Consider the following 22882-nt stretch of genomic DNA (forward strand, 5'->3'; position numbering starts at 1 on the left):
GCAGACTCTGAACCACTGCGCCACCAGGGAAGCCCTGCTCTTTCTTTTTTATATATAAATGTATTTATTATTTATTTATTTTTGGCTGCGTTGGGTCTTCCTTGTTGCGTGCGGGCATTCTCTAGTTGCGGCGGGCGGAGGCTACTCTTCATTGTGGTGCGTGGGCCTCTCATTACAGCGGCTTCTCTTGTGGAGCACGGGCTCTAGGCACGCAGGCTTCGGTAGTTGTGGCATGTGGGCTCAGTATTTGTGGTTCACGGGCTCTAGAGCGCAGGCTCAGTAGTTGTGATGCACAGGTTTAGTTGCCCCGTGGCATGTGGCATCTTCCCAAACCAAGGCTCGAACCCGTGTCCCTTGCATTGGCAGGCAGATTCTTAACCACTGTGCCACCAGGGAAATCCCTGTCTTTGCCCTTTCAATGCTCTGTAGATGGTAGTTGAGTAACAGACTTTATGGCCACCAAATCAACCAGGGAAATTTGCCCAGAGATTTATAGATTACTACTCACCTCCACCACAATATCTTTTGCAAGTCTCTTTCTAATTCCGCTCTCTCCTGACTTCAAGACTACCTACACTTAGTGTCTTTTTGTTAAAGCATAATTATATGTCCCAAATAGGTGATAACATTTTCAGGGTCATGCTGACACTTTTGTGTGGTTGACAAAGGATGGGTACAGTGACTTGCTGATATGTCATGACTAAAATATTCAAATAAGAGTGGAGACATGGGTATGAAATGTACGGTGTGAGAAGTCAATAATTATGTAATATCTTTTTATGTTGACAGACCATAACCAGACTTTTTATGGTGATCATTTTGAACTACATAGAAATATCCAATCACTATGCTGTATACCAGGAACTAACATAGTGTTATACTTCAAAAACAAACAAACTCATAGAAAAAGAAGGTCAGATTTGTGGTTTTCAGAGGTAGGGGTTGGGGGAGTGAGAATTGGGTAGAAGTAGTCAAAAGGTAAAAACTTTTCATTTTAAGATAAAAAAGTACTGGGGATGTAATGTACAACATGATAAATATAATTGACACTGCTGTATGTTATATATGAAAGTTGTTACGAGAATAAATCCTAAGAGCTCTCATCACAAGGAAAAAAATTACTATCAACCCTTAGACTGTATATATATAAACCACTTTGGTGTACAGTAGAAACTAACACTATATTATAAATCAACAATACTTGAATAAAATAAATTTAAAAAAGACTACCTAACCACTTTCCAAAAGAGGGAGAAGGAAAAGATCCTGGGGATTTCCTTCCGGGGAGCTATCATCAGTTCTGATTACATGTGTAAAAGCTGACCTGAGGCATCCTAATATACTTTCATGTACTGAACACTGTCAGTTACAGAGCAGAGAAGGAAAGCCTAGGTCCCTAGCAAGAAAATCTGGGAAAAGGTGTTCTAAAGTTTAGGATGATAAAAGGACAATCAGGGAAGCCTTCATGAAAACTGAGCCATCAAGCTTCTCAGACAGGGAAGATCTAACTAGTCATAGCATGGAGAAGGGAAGAAGTCTCTGAATGCTTCTTGCCCTTCAAGCCACGTGCTCAGCAGACTCACCCCAAATCCAGCAAAGCACACCCCTTTAAGCCTCTTCAATAATCCACCTGCCATTCCGAATCTGCAGCCTCCCTAAGGCTCTGAGGTATTTATCAGATTACCACTTGAGGTCACACATCCTACTGTCATGTTTTGTGGCTGTTTATTTATATGCATTTTCTCCTTGGAGAAATTAGAAGCTCGGAGTTCACAAGGAAACACCGTGCTCTGCGTGCGGCAGGTGCACAGTGTGAATTTGTAGTGCACATACTGAATGAAGTTGCTTTCCTTTTAACCCTCGCCCCAGTTCCAGCCTAGAGATCCTAGAGTCCAAAGACTGTAAAAAAGAATTATGTGGAATTATTTGGAGCCAGCTGACAGCTGTTCTATTTGTCTGCTCATTTCTGAAGTCTCCATTGACTATTCAGTCCCATGGAAGCCAGAAACACCAGCCTGTCAGAGAATCAAATGCATGATTCGGAGATTCTGTCAGATACTTAAACCCCAAAGGCAGTATAAGACATAATTCCTACTCTGAAAAAAAAAATGCATATTTTAAGGGATGGATCCATGAACTCTGCAATAAATAATTGTTTTCACTGTAGACAATATTTATTGGCAGGTGTTAAGAGTGCAAAATAGTAACAAAGGGATGAGAAAAGAGGTTGGTATGGCTCCCCTTCCCCAAGTGAGGACCCTGTAACCAGGCCAGTGAGGTGGGAGTACTTGACTGCAGCCACTTTGAGTCCAGCATCCTCTGGAGAACAAGATGCCAAGCAGGAGGGGTCCTCACAACATGGGGGAAGGGAGCAGTACCCTAGAAGGGATGTGAGCTGTGTTCCATCCCAAGCTGCTTTGTTCCTGTCCACCACACCTCAAAAGCTCGGCGCAGGGATGTTAGGGGACTGGGTTAAACCTATCCCTTTAAAAGGTAGATGACTTTTTCAACGCAGGAGGCAGAATTGATGTGACTATAACTGATATGAAATGCTGATTGGAATATTTGTTAATCCTAAAATCTCTGTTGAATCTCAAAGTCTATACACAAATTTAGACGTGGACACTCATTCAGACGACACCACTCAGTGCTTGATCCCAAGTAAGAGATGGAGAAGTGGCTCCGGACCTAAAGTCATCATTCACTTTGCTTCCCTCTTCCTGCAGAGAGGTTTCATCTACCCTGGGCTTTGATATGCTCAAGTGTGTCTGTCTCAGGATGTGGAGAGTCTCTTTCTCTTCATGAAGCGTACTTTATTAGCCATACACTTACTTCTAGATGTTCAAAGAATTGGTGAAGATTTCTCCAGGAGCTGTTGGATTTTTGTTGGCTTTAGGCCACTGCTTTCTCATTCGTACACGTTCACTTCCCTTCAAACTGTATGGACCTGTACAGGATTGCCAGCCTTTTAAACTGCCACACCGGGACTTTAAAAACTACTATTTCTATCACCATTATTCCTTAATCCAAAAAAGGTAAAGATAGGCTTTACATTGACTAAATTCACAAAGTTGTTCTTATTTTTCTTATTTCACTGTAAGCCACTGACATATACTTAGGTATCATGTCCCTAGTATAAGGACAAGGATGAAAATTTCTCTCCTGGAATGTTGCTAGATGGGTTCTAAAATATTAGAAATACATGGCTGAGTTTAGCATTTATGTCATAAAAGTCATAAAGCTTAAGGATAGAATATGAAAAAGAAAATAATTGTAAAAATCACCAGGACTCAAAGGGTTTCTGGAGAATTTTTCACTGGGCAGGAACAATGCATAATCACTAATGCAGATTTTGGTGACCAAATTGGAATTTTGTCCTTTCTTCTCTGTTCCAGGTACATGGCCATCATCCATCCCCTCCAGCCCCGGCTGTCGGCCACAGCCACCAAGGTGGTCATCTGTGTCATCTGGGTCCTGGCTCTCCTCCTGGCCTTCCCCCAGGGCTACTACTCAACCACGGAGACCATGCCCAACCGAGTGGTGTGCATGATCGAATGGCCGGAGCATCCCAACAAGATTTATGAGAAAGTGTGAGTAGAGATGAATTTCAGTGCCTTCTTTGCCCTTTCTTGTTCCTTCTTTCTTTTGTTCTTTTGTTGGTTAGGATTTAATTTGTATGTTAGGATTTTATTTGTAAACATTTCTCACAACAACTCTGTGTCAGGTTGATGTGTCCATAATTATCAGGAGACTATTATGTCCCAAATACTATTCTGGACTTTGAATGAAAAGTTTTAAAATATAAGACCTGGATCCTGTTATAGCATACCATTTGGGCACACTACCGTGTCCCTCTTACCAGTGACTTTGCCCTGCCAGTGTCTGCATTTTTTTGCCTGGGAACTTTTTCCTAACCTATAGAATGCCATTTTGCCCTCTTGCACAGCATGCCAGAGGGTAAGGGAATTATCCTTCCCTCCACACTCCCAGCAGCTCTCAAAAACAACTGATGGGGGAACTTCTCTGGTGGTGCAGTGGTTAAGAATCCATCTTCCAATGCAGGGGACAGGGGTTCGAGCCCTGGTCTGGGAAGGTCCCACATACCGTGGATCAACTAAGCCAGTGCACCACAACTACTGAGCTTGTGCTCTGAAGCCTGCGAGCCACAACTACTGAAGCCCACACGCCTAGAGCTTGTGCTCCGCAACAGGTGATGCCACCGCAATGAGAAGCCCCCGCACTGCAATGAAGAGTAGCCCCCGCTCACTGCAACTAGAGAAAGCCTGCACACAGCAACAAAGACCCAACTCAACCAAAAACAAAAACAAAAACAAAAAAACAAACCCCCCCCCACACACACACACACAAACTGATGGGAGTTGGCATATGAACACCCCAGCTCCCTCCCCCTTCAGGTGGGAGGTCTCTGAGGTGTGCGTTTTACTGTGTTCAGGGTTTCCTCTTGGGATTAAGCTCGAGTCACCCTGGTAGCAGCTGGCTCAATGACACAGGCTTTGTTAGTCCCACTCCCTACTGGTGTTTCTTTCTCCTTCCAAATAAGTCATTTGCATCTGAATCTTTATCTCAGGATGTGTCTCTGGGGAAAATTAAACCAAAACACCTACGGTCTAGGATTTTGCAGCTGGAAAAATACCTATACATGTGAAATGCATGGGAAGGCAAGGCCAGGACATTGAGAACTTACGAGTTACAGGTTCCCCACAGGACAGGCCTGCTTCTCTTCCAGCCACCTGACCGATCACATTTAGGGTTTTTTAAAGCTATCTTGGCACATTTTCCAAGATTTCTTATCTTAGAGGCAACATTAAAATGGTTTATTCTTTGTTTTGTTCTATTCAAGTGAGCAGCAATTTGACGTTTATATTATCATCAGTTTTCTGGATTCAAAGCACATTGATAATATGGCTCCTTTTGAAAGTCCTCTATAATTTTCCAACCTTGGGTTTATTAAGTGAATTGTAAAAGAAAGACCACTTGTGTTAGAATCAGAAGATCTGGGTTTTAATTACAAGATTGCCAGTTTCTAGCTATGTGCCCCTGGGCAAGAGCACAGTCTCTCCTCGTTGTTAAATGGAATATGATAAAGCGCTGCCTCACATAAAAAACTGTTTTGAAGAACAAACAAGATAATGTATTCTCACCTTGTAAGCTATTAAATGCCATACGAAAGATAAGATACTGTTATTGAACTAAATTCATTAGACAGTATAATATAATCATTATAGACCTTTGCACTTATTAAATGGTAAAATGAGACACTGTACCTGTTGGCCCTCTAGATTTGAGGGTCCCAAAGCCTGTTGCACACAGAGTTACACTACTGCATCTGTTCCATGGAGCATGGAAATGTGGCTTGCCAGAAAGCGATACATAAAGCTCAGACTTTGCCTCCCAGACACAGACAGCGGGATTTAATTGATCAGGCAGTGGGAGGATTAATGCTTAGCCTAGGAGATGTTGAACATTTTTCTTTCAAGTGAAACTACAAGCCTGAGCAGAGTCACAGCGGGAGAAAGAACATAACCTTACAAGTTGTACAGGAGGACTCATGAACATGTTCAAGCCAGAAGCTTCCCTCAAAAGGGAGGAAAAAACCCCTCTGAATTAAAGCTCATTATATAAACTGCTTCAGAAACTGCCGTCAACTTCATGGACCTTAGCTCAGTTCTTAGTTCTTGTGATCTTTTCAAAGTCTGATCACCTTTCTTCAACTTTTTGCTGCAAATAAGCACAGTTCTTTTATCTTCCAACAAATTCAAATTTTAACTTGGAAATAAAGGCTATTTTCTCATAGATCTCTGGGATATCATGCAAGAAACAGTAGTGTTTAGTGTTTTACTTTTAAACATTTTGCCATTTTATGCTTACTAATGATTAGAAAGTCCCTTTGAGACTCAACGTTTTGGACTGTCCTTTCAAGTTACTTTTAAAGAATTTTGGGTAACTGCTACTGGATGCATGGTTAGGTTTGCCATTATTGTTTATTTCATGATTTTAACCTAAAAAAAATGGGCCTGGATTAAGAGCTCCTCATTTTATCTATTCAAGATGTATAAAATGTTTATAGATGCAGTAGTAAGTTGAAAGAGTCCATACTTGCCATTCACATATTGTCTGTGATACAAGCATAAGTGTAAGCTTTTGCAAACCTATTTTATTTTTGTCAGTATCTGTCATAATGCATCATGATATATTTTTTAGGGAATTTAAATTCCATCAGTTCTAAACTAAGTACTTTATTATATTCTCTTCTATTAGAACTAATGATTGTCATTTCCACAGTACACAGTAATTCCAAAGTTGAAACCATAAGGAAACTTTATTTTGAGACAGGGTAAGAGCATAGGCTTGAGAGTTAAATGAGTGATCAACTCCCAGCTACATCCCTCTCTAGTTGAGTCATAATGGTCAAGTTATTCAAGCTTCTAAGCCTAATAGTACAGTCCATATAGAGGTGTTGAGAGAAATAAATAAGGTACTTGCTTAGCTCAGTGCCATGCACATTGGAAAGAATCTAGTGAATGTTACCTACTGTTGTTAGCATCATTCATTGATCTGGGTACATGGGCAGAAAACTGGCAACAGAGAGTGAGATGGGCAAATGCTTAGGCCCAATTCATCTGATGAATAATTTATGCCAGATAATTACACTAAAAGGTTTTGTGAAAATCTTAGATTGCTGCATTTGCCTTCTGGCTACATGGTTAACCTCTGACCCTGATCATTTATCATTTAGATCCTTATTAATACATGGATTAAATTAAGCACTTTTAAAGAAAGGCAATCCAATAAAAGGACAGGCAAAAGATATCCTTATATGTTAAATGACCAATTAATATATAAGGAGGCACACAACTTCATTCATCAACAGTGAAATGAAAAGCAAAACCATAATGAGATCCTACTATCTACCTATTAGACTAGCAAATGTTCAGAAGTCTGACTAAACTAAGCATTTAGAACTTTTGGTGAAGAACCTTAGTAGACTGCTAAAAGTAAACATTGATAAAACCACATTGGAAAACATTTTGTAGTATCTAGAAAAGAAGAAACTATTCACACCCCATAACCCTGCAATTTCACTCAGGGGTAATTAATTACCCTAGAAAAACTCATGCTATGAACCCACAAACATCTAGATATTGTTTATATCGGCATCATTCTTAAAGCCCTAAACTGGAGATATTCCAAATGTCCATCTTCAGTTAGATGGATATTTTAAATGTGGTACAAGCATGCAATGGAATATTATGTAGTTGACAGAATGAACAAAATGCAGCTCCATGCAGCATAAATGGCTCTTGTAAATAAGGTTTTAAAACAAGCAAAATGAAAGGTGGTAATACTACACTGCAAGCAGAAGTAGTCACCATGAAAGTGAAGACTGTGATTATCTTTCAAGGGAGAGAAAGGGATGTGATCAAGAAGGGACACTAGGAGTTGCTTCTGAGGATATGGCATTATATTTCTCCAGCACAATGGTAGTAGCATGAGTGTTTGCTTTAAAATTACTCATAATACCAAGTAGTTTGACTTATGCACTTTTTCTGGAATTTATGTTTCATTTTTATTTAACTTAAAATTAAATGCTGTCCAAAGGTTTTTGTTTTTGCAAGCTCTCAAGATACTGCTTCCATTGGGATAACCCCAAATTTCCTCCAGAAGAAATTATCTTCTGAAGTGTGGGCTCTGCCTGGGGTGACATTCATAAGTATTCGTCTCTGAATTAGCCGAAGTATGGATGGGCCCCATTTCATTCTCATGGTTACTTGCATTTTGCCTTGCTAACTCCTATGTGTCATCCCATTTGGAATTTTTCCAATTGGTCTAAGGGAGGTTAGGACAAATTATTGTCCCTGGAAGGATGTGACAAATGTTAACCAGAGAACAAGCCCATAGTCTCTCCACAGCACTCATCCCTTGCTGCTATTATTCATAAGCACGTACGTCTGGGCTACAAAATGCTACAGATAGACTTGGTTCATCTTCCTGGAAAATCATTTAAAACTTCATTTTGCATTTAAAAATATAAATAAATTATGGGGTATAATGAAAATTCTTATAATTTCTTTAATCACCCATATTACCATCATTTACAAAGGCTCTAACATTTTGATGAATTTCCATCCAGGGAAATATTGTTCTTAGTTTCTTTTGAAGTGTATTGTGTACCTACAAGTCAACACAAATATAGATTGTTTTCCTTTTTGTAACACAAAATGTAGCTTATTATGCACATTGTTCTGTACCCTGTTTTTTTTTTAACTTAATACGTCTTAGAGATCTTTTCATATCAGTTCATGAAGAGCTTCTCTATTCTTTTTTTCAGCTACACAGTACTCCATGTTATAAATGTACAATATTATTTAACCAGTCACTTTTAATGGACTTGAGAGTGTCTCCAGCCTTTTGCTGTTGGAGTGCTGTCATGAAAAACCTTTACATTTATCATGTAAGGCTATGTGGAGCATAAAAATCCCAAAAATGGAATAGCTGAGTCAAATTTTTATATTTGCCCTCCATACTAATTTACATTCCCACCAGAAATGTGTGAAAGTCTCTGTTTCCCCACAGCCTCATCAACAGACTGTATTATCAAGATTTTAGATTTTTACCCACTAAAGTTAAAAATACATTTCTTTTATTAGGAATGGGGTTGAATTTTTTTCATAGTTTGAATCATTTTTATTTACATTTTATAATCAGCCATTTACCGTATCATAAAGAATTTCTTATGTCATTAAACATGTTTCTACAATTTGATGTGAACATATATGTGTGTATGCATATGTAAATAATAGTTTTTTAAACTAATCTCCTTCTTTGAAAATTGATTATTCTAGTGATTTCCCTTAGCTGACTACTAAGACAAAACAGCAAACTTCATAAGCAGGCTGCTTCTAGCTACATCCCTAGATCCCTGCAGGGACAGGTTCAATGTCTTCTGCCATCCACTGTCTATGTCTACAATCTGCAGTTATGGAATGTTATTCTAACATTCATGAAACTGGAGACTTGAGTTCATTATTAATATAGTATTATCATAGTTTGTGATTGAGTCCTGCCATAATTTTAGCAACTTGGCAGCTGTGACTGCTCTCGTGAAACTGTGACACTACCTAGGAAGTCCTATAATGGTAGAGTGATTGACTGGTGAGGAAGAAAAATTTCACGGGTAACCAAAAGTAACTCTTCCCGATGGAGAAAAAAAGCACAGTAAAAGACAAATTAAAGTATAAAGAAGAAATATTTGGCTTTGCAAAATGCAAATTCAGTAGCTTTCAAAATTATTTGGATCCAAGCCCACTCTTGAGGATGCTATCCAGGCTGTCAAGTTGCCGTGGCCCTGGAAGGTTATGGGGTAATACCCCTGAGGACAAGGAAGATGAATGAGCCAATATTTCTTTATCAGAGGGCTCACCAATACGGCCAAGTAAAAGTCTGTAATAAGGATGAAAAATGAGAAATACATCCCAAAGAATGAGATTTAGGCAGCCTGGGGAATTTCAGCTTCCCTGAATCATTTATTAATATTGGTCATATGTCATTTTCTGTTAATTAAACTTCTTTGTACATAACTTTGTGGTAAAGTTTTAGCATGAAGTAAGATGTGCCTATCTGAATTACAAATATTACCAATAGTCCTGGGAAAGGAAACTATGTCAGAAAACAGCATCACTCATGACTATAATTACCTGGAGATTTTGTGGAAGTGTACATGAATGTGGATATATTAACTCTAATATAATTCTTTTATTTTTTATAAATTTATTCATTTTATTTATTTATTTTTGGCTGCATTGGGTCTTCATTGTTGCTCTCGGGCTTTCTCTAGTTGTGGCAACTGGGGGCTACTCTTCGTTGCAGTGCACGGGCTTCTCATTGTGGTAGCTTCTCTTCTTGCAGAGCATGGGCTCTAGGTGCATGGGCTTCAGTAGTTGTGGCATGAAAGCTCAGTAGTTGTGGCACACGGGTTTAGTTGCTCTGTGGCATGTGGGATCTTCCAAGACTAGGTCTCCAAGCCGTGTCCCCCGCGTTGGCAGGCAGATTCTTTTTTTTTTAAACATCTTTATTGGAGTATAATTGCTTTACAATGTTGTGTTAGTTTCTGCTGTATAGCAAAGTGAATCAGCTATACATATACATATATCCTCTCCCTCTTGCGTCTCCCTCCCATCTTCCCTGTCCCACTCCTATAGGTGGTCACAAAGCACTGAGCTAATATCCCTGTGCTTGCAGCTGCTTTCCACTAGCTATCTATTTTACATTTGATAGTGTATATATGTAACTGCCACTCTCTCACTTCGTCCCACCTTCCCCCTCCCTGTGTCCTCAAGTCCATTCTCTACGTCTGGCAGGTGGATTTTTAACCACTGCACCACCAGAGAGGTCCTCTAATATAATTCTTTATTAGTACCAATTGTAACAGAAGACTGTCTTTATTTATAGCATTTTGTCTTTTGTATGTCATGTCCCATCATCTTAGCTGAAATATTTACGTTTATACATATCCTTTAGTTTCATTAATAATAATGAAAGTTAAAAATCAACTAACTGGTGGAGAATAAGAAGGAAAAAAGAATATTAGAAAAGGTACCTGCAGTTTACTTCCCCAATTTTCCACATTCTTCATTATTTCACAAATAAAAAACAAGTGTGGATCCTTTACCAAGCTGCTCCAGGCCTTGCCAAAAGGGTGTCAGCATATTTGTGGTTCCAGGACTGTTTATGCTAGCTTCTATGATTAATCTCCTCCCTGACACCCACTACATTTATATAGCCCAGCACTCCTAGTATTGCCACTGCTGTTGATGGAAAGCAGTTAAACTGATAAGGAAAAGTGCATTGATATTTCAGGGGAAAATGGTTGCATAAAAGCAAGTGTTTAACCCTGACTCTCGGACAAAATCGTTACAGTAAATAAAGTAAAAAAAAGAAGGAGAAGGAGAAGGAGAATCCGACATTAATGCAGAAACTAGGAAGGTTGCCATAAAAATGCCAGAAATTTCACTACCTTTTCTGGTAGATATTGCACAGATAGAGACAAAGAGGAGGCAGTAGCTACCATGGGAAGTCATGTGCAATACATGTGGCGACCCCTAGTTCGGAGGTGAAAGTGGAAGCCTGAAAACGATGGACCGACCAAATTAGGGATTCCTTTGTGCTGTCATGATAAATTTCCAGAGATACCTGAACGTACTGAAAGAGAAAACACAACCAGGCCTGAAAGTGTAATTGAATGTAAGAGTAAATGGACAATTTTCTACAAAACTGTAAATCACATTCATGCAGCTTGAGAGGGGAAGAATGAAAATACTGTTCAAGAGTTACAATTATAAAAGGCAATGGAATCAAAATTTGTGCCGAAAATTTCTTTCAAATACCTTATAAGCTCTTAATGGGTTCGGAACCATATGGAGAACTGGCTAATTTATTATACGCATTTGGTATGACCTAAATGTAAAAAGTCGACAAACTAAGCTCCAAAAACAAACATTTAGGCCAATTCCATTTCCAACTATAGATAAGAGATCCACACAAAAGAATTCAATATTATATTAAAATAGCAATGTTTTAGTTTTTGAGCATGACTTCTTCCAGCAATAACGTTAGTAAGTTATCAGTAAATTGTTATTTTATTTTATCAAATGAATTGGTCAAAGGGAAGTATATATATAGTTCTCAAAAAATGTCAAAAATAAATTTTTTAAAAGGTAATATGTATTAAAGAAAAAAATAGTTTATATCAGCAATAATCCTTGAGAAAATAAAGTGAATAACACATCTTCTTTACAACAGAAACAAACAAAACCCCAGAAAATTAAGAAATAGGCATTATATGAAGAAAAACAAAAAATCATGCTATTTTAGACTTTACTGAATGGCATAACAGAATATTTGAGAAACACTTCACATGATCCAAAACGTGGAAAGTATCTAAGGGTATATAGGAAACAGTCTCCCTTCCATATACATTTTTTTTTGTACACCAATGTTCATAGCAGCATTATGCACAATAGCCAAAAATGTGGAAACACCCTTCTGTCTTTATGTAATTCCATGAAGATATCAGTTCTTCTCAAACTATTCCAACAAGTATGTTTAGGTGGCTGATAAAGCAAATCATCTGAAAGAATAAATGGATAAAAATAGTTCAAGAAAATGTTGAAAAATAAGAATTAATTTTGATATCAGCAAAATAAAAAAAAGAAATATAAGAAGTGGCTTACTCTTTCAGATATGAAAATACTCAGTACTGAGGATAGAATTGGTCAATAAAAAACAGAATAGAAATCACACACACACACACACACACATACACACACACAGAAACCCAAGAATATAAAATTTTGTATATAGTATATGCTACAGATAACATGTGAATTCTTTTTTTTTTTTTTTTTTTTTTTTTTTTCAGTACGCGGGCCTCTCACTGTTGTGGCCTCTCCCGTTGCAGAGCACAGGCTCCAGATGCGCAGGCTCCGGACGCGCAGGCTTAGCGGCCATGGCTCACGGGCCCAGCCGCTCCGCGGAATGTGGGATCTTCCCGGACCGGGGCACGAACCCGTGTCCCCTGCATCGGCAGGCGGACTCTCAACCACTGTGCCACCAGGGAAGCCCAACATGTGAATTCTGAAATGATTTTTCCATAATTTTTTTTGGAAACCTGAGAACCCCAAATTCTGTAGGGTTTTGTAACTTGAATGAGTTTATAAGTAACCATTGTGTGTAACCACATAACTCACAGCTACCCACAACTTAGAGAGTCAAAATTACATTAGTGTACTGAAGCCTTTAAGAGGCTTTCCAGTTTTTAATTTTTAAATTTACTTCTTTATATAATATATTCATGTGGTTTAAAAATCAGTAAGTTTAAAAAGTAATCAGAAAAAAGATTTCTCCCTCTAACCACTGTTTAGTTTCTTTTGAACTTTTAAATTTAAATTTATTTTTTATACAGCAGGTTCTTATTAGTTATACATTTTATACATATTAGTGTATATATGTCAATCCCAATCTCCCAGTTCATCACAGCACCACCCCTACCCCGCCACTTTCCCCCCTTGGTGTCCATATGTTTGTTCTCTACATCTGTGTCTCTATTTCTGCCCTGTAAACTGGTTCATCTGTACCATTTTTCTAGGTTCCACATATATGCGTTAATATACGACATTTGTTTCTCTCTTTCTGACTTACTTTTCACTCTATATTACTGTCTCTAGATCCATCCACGTATCTACAAATGACCCAATTTCATTATTTTTTATGGCTGAGTAATATTCCATTGTATATATGTACCACATCTTCTTTATCCATTCCTCTGTCAATGGGCATTTAAGTTGGTTCTATGACCTGGCTATTGTAAATAGTGCTGCAATGAACATTGGGGGGCATGTGTCTTTTTTAATTATGGTGTTCTCTGGCTATATGCCCAGTAGTGGGATTGTTGGGTCATATGGTAATTCTATTTTTAGTTTTTAAAGGAACCTCCATACTGTTCTCCATAGTGGCTGTATCATTTTACATTCCCACCAACAGTGCAAGAGGGTTCCCTTTTCTCCACACCCTCTCCAGAATTTCTTGTTTCTAGATTTTCTGATGATGTCCATTCTAACTGGTGTGAGGTGATACCTCGTTGTGGTTTTGATTTGCATTTCTCTAATAATTAGTGATGTTGAGCAGCTTTTCATGTGCTTCTTGGCCATCTGTATGTCTTCTTTGGAGGAATGTCTATTTAGGTCTCCTGCCCATTTTTTGATTGGGTTATTTGTTTTTTATAATATTGAGCTGCATGAGCTGTTTATATATTTTGAGATTAATCCTTTGTCCATTGATTCATTTTCAAATATTTTCTCCCATTCTGAGGGTTGTCTTTTCCTCTTGTTTGTAGTTTCCTTTTCTGTGCAAAAGCTTTTATGTTTCATTAGGTCTCATTTGTTTATTTTTGCTTTTATTTCCATTAGTCCAGGAGGTGGATCAAAAAGGATCTTCCTGTGATTTATGTCAAAGAGTATTCTGCTTATGTTTTCCTCTAAGAGTTTTACAGTGTCTGGTCTTACACTTAGGTTTCTAATCCATTTTGAGTTTATTTTTGTGTATGGTGTTAGAGAGGGTTCTAATTTCATTCTTTTACATGTATCTGTCCAGTTTTCCCAGCACCACTTATTGAAGAGACTGCCTTTTCTCCATTGTATATCTTTGCCTCCTTTCTCATAGTTTAGTTGACCATAGGTGCTTGGGTTTATCTCTGGGCTTTCTATCCTATTCCATTGATCTATGCTTCTCTTTTTGTGCCAGTACCATATTTTCTTGATTACCGTAGCTTTGTAGTATAGTCTGAAGTCAGGGAGTCTGATTCCTCCAGCTCTGTTTGTTTCCCTGAAGACTGCTTTGGCTATTTGGGGCCTTTTGTGTCTCCATACAAATTTTAAGATTTTTTTTTGTTTTAGTTCTTTAAAAAAATGCCATTGGTAATTTGATAGGGATTGAATAGAATCTGTAGATTGCTTTGGGTAGTATAGTCATTTTCACAATATTGATTCTTCCAATCCAAGAACATGGTATATCTCTCCATCTGTTTTGTTCTTAGTTTCTTGTGAGCTTTCCAAAATTCCTTTCTGCTTATCAAAAAGGGTTTGACTATATATTCTAATTGTCTCCTTTCTTAACACAAAGTGTCATATATGACATACCATATTCTTGTTTTTTTCCACTTACAGTTTAACTTAGATATCCTTTCCCCTTAATATTGAGCAAATAGTCTCATTTTTTTTTCTTTACAGCTGCATAGTATTACTTTGGATAGAAAAAACATAACTTATTTATCTGGAATGATATTGATTTATATTTGGATTGCTCCTAGTGTTTTGCTATTTCAAATAATATTGTAATGAATAGGCTCCACTCTGATAATTTTTCAGTAAAGAAACCTGATGGTTTCGTTTAAACCTTGTGTTTCCCAAATTTACTTGATCATAGAATCCTTCTTTTGATTAACCCCTGATAACATCTCACAGAAATATTGTCCATAATATATATTCTGGTGAAACTCTGCACTAATCATAAAAATGTGTTTCTTTCTCACATCTTAAAACGAATATAAATTCCAAATATATTGGAAAGGAGTGAAAACTTTCAAAAAATAACACTCAAGACAAAACTAAAATGAAAGAGATGGTTGGTTTGAGTATAAACATAGATATAGATACAGGTATAGATATATTTGTTAAATACTGAATGCCAGGAAACTCCAGGAGAGAGTTTGGCAAATGACAAAGTGAGGGAAAAAAACCCACAATGTATGAGACAAACCACTGATGTGATTAACATAGAGGAGACCTGAGCACCTTGGTTGGAGCACCAAGTCCAAACCACTGGGCTAACAGAGATCTTCAGGTCCCAGGAATATTAGTCATGTGAGCTCTCCCAGAGGCCCTCATGTCGGCAATGAGACCTGCCTCCATCCAACTGCCTGCAAACTCCAGTGGTGGAGGCCTCAGACCCAACAATCAGCAAGGCAGGAACACAGCCCCACCCATCAAAAAAATGAGATGACCAGAAAATATGTTACAGATGAAGGATTAAGGTAAAAACCTACAAGAGCAAATAAATGAAGAGGAAATAGGCAACATAATTGAAAAAGAATTCAGAGTAACAATAGTAAAGATGATCCAAATAGAAATAGAAATGGAGGCATGGATTGAGAAAATAAAAGAAATGTTTAACAAGGACCTACAAGAACTAAAGAACAAACAAACAGTGACGAACAACACAATAACTGAAATGAAAAATACACTAGAAGGAATCAATAGCAGAATAACTGAGGCAGAAGAATAGATAAGTGAACTGGAGGACAGAATGGTGAAAATAACTGCCATGGAATGGAATAAAGAAAAAAGACTGAAAAGAAATGAGAACACTCTCAGAGACCTCTGGGACAAATTAAATTCACCAAAATTCAAATTTTAGGGGTCCCAGAAGAAAAAGAGAAAAAGATAGGGTCTGAGAAAATATTTGAAGAGATTATAGTCAAAAACTTCCCTGACATGGGAAAGGAAATAGCCACACAGGTCCAGGAAACACAGTCCCATACAGCATAAACCCAAGAAGAAACACACTAAGACACATATTAATCAAACTAAAAAACAAATATTCATATTCAAGGAAAAAATATTAAAAGCATCAAGAGAAAAGCAACAAATAATATAAAAGAGAATTCCCATAAGGTTATCAGCTGATTTTTCAGCAGAAACTCTGTAGGATCGAAGGGAGTGCCAAGATATATTTAAAGTGATGAAAGGCAAAATCCTACAACAAAGATTACTCTACCCAGCAAGGATCTCACTCAGATTCAACAGAGAAATGTAAAGCTTTACAGACAAGCAAAAGCTAAGAGAATTCAGCACCACCAAACCAACTTTCCAACAAATGCTAAAGGAGCTTCTCTAAGTGGGAAACACAAGAGAAGAAAAGGGCCTACAAAAACAAACCCTGAACCAGAACCAGCAGCAGCATCACCTGGGAACTTGTTATAAATGCAGATTCTCAGACTTACCTCAGGCATGCTAAGTTGGAAACTGGGTGGGGCCCAGAGTGGGGCCTAGCCCTCCATATTTGTATAAGCCCTCTAGGTGATTCTGAGGCTGGTTTAAGTTTGAGAACCACTGGTCCAAGGTAAGGAGTACCTGTGACTTGACTACAGTATTCTCCCATCACATCCCTGATTCCAAAAATATGCTCAGCACTCTGAGGGAAAGACCCCACAAAGCTCAGTTAACGTGTTTTTATCACCAAGTAAGTATTGGTCTTCAAAAGGGAGGGCTGTTCTTACAGATAGAAGAAGTAGATGCAACCTGCACGGTCCCAGGGTCTCCCTGACACCATAGTCTCCAAACATTCTGATTTCAAGCAGTATCTATACAGCAATCAGGAAGAGGGACTGAGATCAGGTAGGAAACCAGTATGCAGTCACTGCTGCGGTGACTAGAGAACTGAGGCTCCCAAGAAGTCTTCCAGATGAGACAATCAAAGTGAACATTGAAAGTCTGGTAAGACTGGAACAGCCTGTCTGCATTGAACAGTCTGTCTGCACAGAACAGCCTGTCTGCACGGAACAGCCTGTATGCACAGAACAGCCTGTCTGCATGGAACAACCTATCTGTACATAACAGCTTGCACTAAACACCCTGCTTTGCTGAATCTGTGGCTTGTTACTTTAAGAACTCTTCAAGTTTCTTCAAGTTGCAAATTTTAGCATTCAGAGGAGGCAGAATAAGTGGTAAAACTGTGGGGCTTTGCAAAGAAGTGACTGAAAACAAACTATTGATAAAGGAGAAATTGAGTGAATAAGTGGGTTTTCCTTTTTGGAAAAAAAATATTGCAGAAAATAAGCATAAATAGTAGAAGAAAATATCACTGGGTGACTAGAGCTAATCAATGAATTTGGTAAAGTTGCAGGATACAAAATTAATGCACAGAAATCTCTGGCATTCCTATACACTAAGAATGAAAGATCAGAAAGAGAAATTAAGGAAATAATCACATTCACCATTGCAACAAAAAGAATAAAATACCTAGGAATAAACCTACCTAAGGAGGTAAAATACCTGTACTCAGAAAACTATAAGACACTGATGAAAGAAATCAAAGATGACACAAACAGATGGAGAGATATACCATGTTCTTGGATTGGAAGAATCAATATTGTGAAAATGACTTTACGACCCAAAGCAATCTACACATTCAATTCAATCCCTATCGAATTACCGGGGGCATTTTTTACAGAACTAGAACAAAAAAAAAATCTTAAAATTTGTATGGAGACAAATAACCCTGAATAGCCAAAGCAGTCTTGAGGGGAAAAAAAACGGAGGTGGAGGAGTCAGACTCCCTGACTTCAGACTATACTACAAAGCTACAGTAATCAAGAAAATATGGTACTGGCACAAAACCAGAAATATAGATCAATGTAACAGGATAGAAAGACCAGAGATAAACCCACGCACCTATGGTAAACTAATCTATGGCAAAGGAAGCAAGGATACACAATGGAGAAAAGACAGTCTCTTCAATAAGTGGTGTTGGGAAAACTGGACAGCTACATGTAAAAGAATGAAATTAGAACCCTCCCTAACACCATACAAAAAAATAAACTCAAAATGGATGTAAATGTAAGACCAGACACTATAAAAATCTTAGAGGAAAACATAGGCAGAACACTCTTTGACATAAATCACAGCACGATCTTTTTTGATCCACCTCCTAGAGTAATGGAAGTAAAAACAAAAATAAACAAATGGGACCTAATGAAACTTAAACGCTTTTGCACAGCCAAGGAAACTACAAACAAGATGAAAAGAAAACCCTCAGAATGGGAGAAAATATTTGCAAATGAATCAGTGGACAAAGGATTAATCTCCAAAATATATAAATAGCTCATGCAGCTCAATATTAATAAAACAAATAACCCAATCAAAAAATGGGCAGAAGACCTAAATAGACATTTCTCCAAAGAAGACATACAGATGGCCAAGAAGCACGTGAAAAGCTGTTCAACATCACTAATTATTAGAGAAATGCAAATCAAAACCACAATGAGGTATCACCTCACACCAGTCAGAATGGGCATCATCAGAAAATCTACAAAGAACAAATGTTGGAGAGGGTGTGGAGAAAAGGGAGCCCTCTTGCACTGTTGGTGGGAATATAAATTGATACAGCCACTATGGAGAACAGTACGGAGGTTCCCTTAAAAACTAAAAATAGAATTACCATGTGACCCAGCAATCCCACTACTGGACATATACCTAGAGAAAACCATAATTCAAAAAGACACATGCCCCCTGATGTTCGTTGCAGCACTATTTACAATAGCCAGGTCATGGAAGCAACCTAAATGCCCATCGACAGAGGAATGGATAAAGAAGATTTGGTACATATATACAATGGAATATTACTCAGCCATAAAAAGGAATGAAATTGGGTCACGTGTAGAGACGTGGATGGATCTAGAGACTGTCATACAGAGTGAAGTAAGTGAGAAAGCGAAAAACAAATATTGTATATTAACTTATATATGTGGAGCCTAGAAAAATGGTACAGATGAACCGGTTTGCAGGGCAGAAATAGAGACACAGTGTAGAGAAGAAACATATGGACACCGAGGGGCAAAAGTGGTGGTGGTGATGGTGGTGGTTGGGTGAATTGGGAGATTGGGATTGACATGTATACACTAATGTGTATAAAATAGATAATTAATAAGAACCTACTCTATAAAAAAATAAATAAATTTAAATTTAAAAATTAAAAAATATATATATCACTGGGTGACTTTTCTCCAGTGACAAGAAGCTGGCTCTGTGGTCACAGTCCTGCGTTCTAATCTCAGAATTTCAGAAAGTTAATTAAATTCTAGGCTTTGGTTTCCTTATCTACAAAATGGGATTATGATAGTATCTACCTAATCATTTGTTTTGAGGATTAAAGAAGATAATGCCAGTAAAGTGCATGGCACTGTGCTCTTCACTCAATAAAGTCTAACTTCCAGTTCAGCTATTAATACTATCATTAATGTTATTATGAACACAGTGACCTAGAGTAAACCCCTTAAAATATTAGCTCTTCTTCTTATTATTATTATTATTATTATTATTACCAGGAATGCTGAGGCTTTGCATTAAACTCACATCAGAGGGAAAGGCCTATAACTAGCCAGACATGCCAAGGACCATCTGAGAAAAAAATACTCTTTCTCAAAATTCAGATAACTTACTAAAATGTCCAACTTACAATGAGCTTCATCTTAAACAGAATAGGATAAGTTGTGCTGTTGTAAGAAACCTCAAAATCTGTTGTTTAACACTGCAAAGGTTTGTTTCTTTCTCATATTCCAATCAGACTCAAATCATTTGATATCTGTACTCTAAGTGGTAATTCAGAGACCCAGACAGCTTCCATCTGGAGATATATATTTAAGGACCAGGCCTAGAAGTAGCTTAAACTTTGTGGCTCTCACCTACTGATCCTTATTCTAGGATAAGTCTTATCTCTCTCCAAGATAATTATGCTTATATCCGTGAAGCCATTTGTCATTTAGGATAGATTGTCTCATTAACCATGACGATGGTTCTCATCTGAATGTACTAGTTAGTCTATGTCCCTGCACCAAAATTGACCCTAAGTTTAAATCTGACAAGTATGTATTGAGCAGTAAAATCACCTCCTTTATTCTAGAGAATATACTTCCATTAACGCAGCCTTAGATTGCATTTTCTCTTTGGAGGGAGAGGTAAGCAATATTGAACTTAACATCAACTAAAATTGCCATAGATATACAACAGATTCAGTTCCCTCTGATCAGTGTTTGTTCTTCTCTTTTCATTCTGAATAGGAATCTCCATTATGGAAAATGTCCATAAGAAAAACATAAGTTGAAGGGATTTGCTTTCTCTACTTTATCCATTAACATATCACCCATCCGTCCAATGCAGGCGGCTAGCCTTATCATCAAAGCTTATTAATGGCAAATGCTGAGAAATGTAACCGTCAAGGCTTGACCAACCCTATTATTTCTTGAACTGACCCCTTCCATCCACCTTGTTGCAGGTACCACATCTGTGTGACCGTGTTGATCTACTTCCTGCCCCTGCTGGTGATAGGTTATGCATACACTGTAGTGGGCATCACACTGTGGGCCAGCGAGATCCCTGGGGACTCCTCTGACCGTTACCACGAGCAAGTCTCTGCCAAGCGCAAGGTGAGCAAAGGGCAAGCAGCACTTAACCCACCCTGGCATACGTGACAGACCGGCAAGCTCATGAGCCCCAGAGCCTCAGGAGACCCAGAGGCAGCAGGCACAAAACTTCCCTGGGTCCTGGGAACAATAGAAGGGAGTGGAGCAAAGGGGAGGGAAGAGATCTTTCTTCAATGTTTTCGTAACCTAGGCCTGCCTGTACAGGTATAAGCCACCTCATTCTCGCCTTAAGGCTAATTGAAAACTGCCAAGTCATTAAAACACAAACACACATATTTAACTACAAAAGCATGAAGATATATTCAGTTCTCTTTTATTATTAAAATTTGACAAAATAGTACACTTACTTGGTTCAAACATCAAAAAGTACTAAAAGAAGCAAAATTATGGTGATGGAGAACAGACTAGGAGTTGCCAGGATTAGTACTGCGGGAAGAGCCTGTCTACAAAGGGATAGCATGAGTGAGTTTCTTTGTGATGATGGAGCAGCTATGTATCCTGATTGCTGTGGGTTTTTCACTTATCTCTGCATATGATACAATTTCATAGAACTATACACCAAAAAAATGCAGGTAAAAACTGGCAAAATCCAAATGCAGTCTGTTAATAGTATTGCACTATCATCAGTTTCCTGATTTTGATCATGTGGCATAGTTATGTAAGATGATATCATTGGGAGAAGCTGTGTGATGGGCACCTGGGAACTCTCTGACCTATTTTTGCAACTTCTTGGGAGTCTTAAGTTATTCGAAAATTAAAAGTCAAAAAATATATTGAGTCTTACCATGAAAGGGCTCCCTCCTTTCTAGGTCCTCCATCTACGCAGTTCCCAAATGTGTATGCACGCACACACACACACACACACACACACACACACTATGATAACCACAGTTGTTGTTAATCCTTTCAGATATTGTAATGCATTTATAAGCCAAATAAATATATATTCTTTTCTTTCTTACACAAATAGTAAATACACGTTGTTCTTCCTCTCATTTTTATATTTAACAATATCCACAAAATCTTCAAAAATCAATATAGAAAGAGATTTCTCATTCTTTATTTTTCTCTTTCGGTACTTCTTTGCATAGTATTTCATTGTGTGGACGCTAGATAGCTTTTCTTTTTTATTGAAATATAGTTGACTTACAATAGTATGTTAATTTCAGGTGTATTACACAATGATTTGACATTTGCATCCACTAGCACCACAATAATTCTAGTAACCATCTGTCCCCATACAAAGTTATTAAAATATTACCGACCATATTCTTTTTGCTGCTTATTACATCCCCATGACCTATTTAAGGTTTGTATCCCTTAATCTCCTTCACCCATTTCACCCACCTGCCCATCCCCCTTCTTTCTGGCAACCACTCTTTTATTCTCTACATCTTTATGAGTCTGCTTTTGTTTTGTTTCTTTGTTTTGTTTTTTAGATTCCACATATAAGTGAGATCATGTGATATTTGACTTTCTCTTAGGATAATACCCTCTATATTCATCCATGTTGTCCCAAATGACAAGATTTTTTAATGTCTGGGTAATATTCCATTGGTGTGTGTGTGTGTGTGTGTGTGTGTGTGTGTGTGTGTGTATATATATAATATATTTTTATATCCATTCCTCTATCAATGGACACTTAAGTTGCTTCCATATCTTGGCTATTGTAAATAATGCTCCTATAAACATCAGGGTGCATGTATCTTTTCAAAGTGTTTTTGTTTCCTTTGGATAAATACCCAGGGGTGTAGTTGCTGGATCATACGGTAGTTCTATTTTCAATTTGTTGAGGAATCTCCATACTGTTTTCCAGAGTGGCTGCACCAATTTACATTTCCACCAACAGTTTACAAAGGCTCATTTTTCTCCACATCCTTGCCAATGCTTGTTATCTGCTGTCTTTGTGATATAGCCATTCTGACATGTGTGAAGTGATATCTCATTGTGGTTTTGGTTTGATGAGTGATGTTGGGCATCTTTACATGTGCCTTTTGGCCAACTGTATGCCTTATTTGGAAAAACATCTCTTCAGGTCCCTGCCATTTTTTAATGCAGTTGTTTGGTTTTTTTGATGTTGAGTTATAGTAGTTCTTTGTATAGTTTAGA

General features: G+C 37.9%; 1 protein-coding gene across 1 annotated transcript in view; it reads left to right on the forward strand.

The window, feature by feature from the left end:
* TACR1 (tachykinin receptor 1) overlaps positions 1–22882 on the forward strand; it is a gene marked incomplete at both ends in the record, with an annotated part of 93392 nt that overhangs the window by 63292 nt on the left and 7218 nt on the right. Inside the window, 2 exons of the mRNA XM_081254656.1 lie at positions 3396–3590; positions 20626–20776. Of these exons, the coding sequence (XP_081110782.1) occupies positions 3396–3590; positions 20626–20776 (346 nt within the window). The remainder of the gene's footprint in view (positions 1–3395; positions 3591–20625; positions 20777–22882) is intronic.

The sequence above is a fragment of the Mesoplodon bidens genome (genome assembly GCF_964165515.1).
Source record: "Mesoplodon bidens genome assembly, chromosome: 14".
NCBI lineage: Eukaryota > Metazoa > Chordata > Mammalia > Artiodactyla > Ziphiidae > Mesoplodon > Mesoplodon bidens.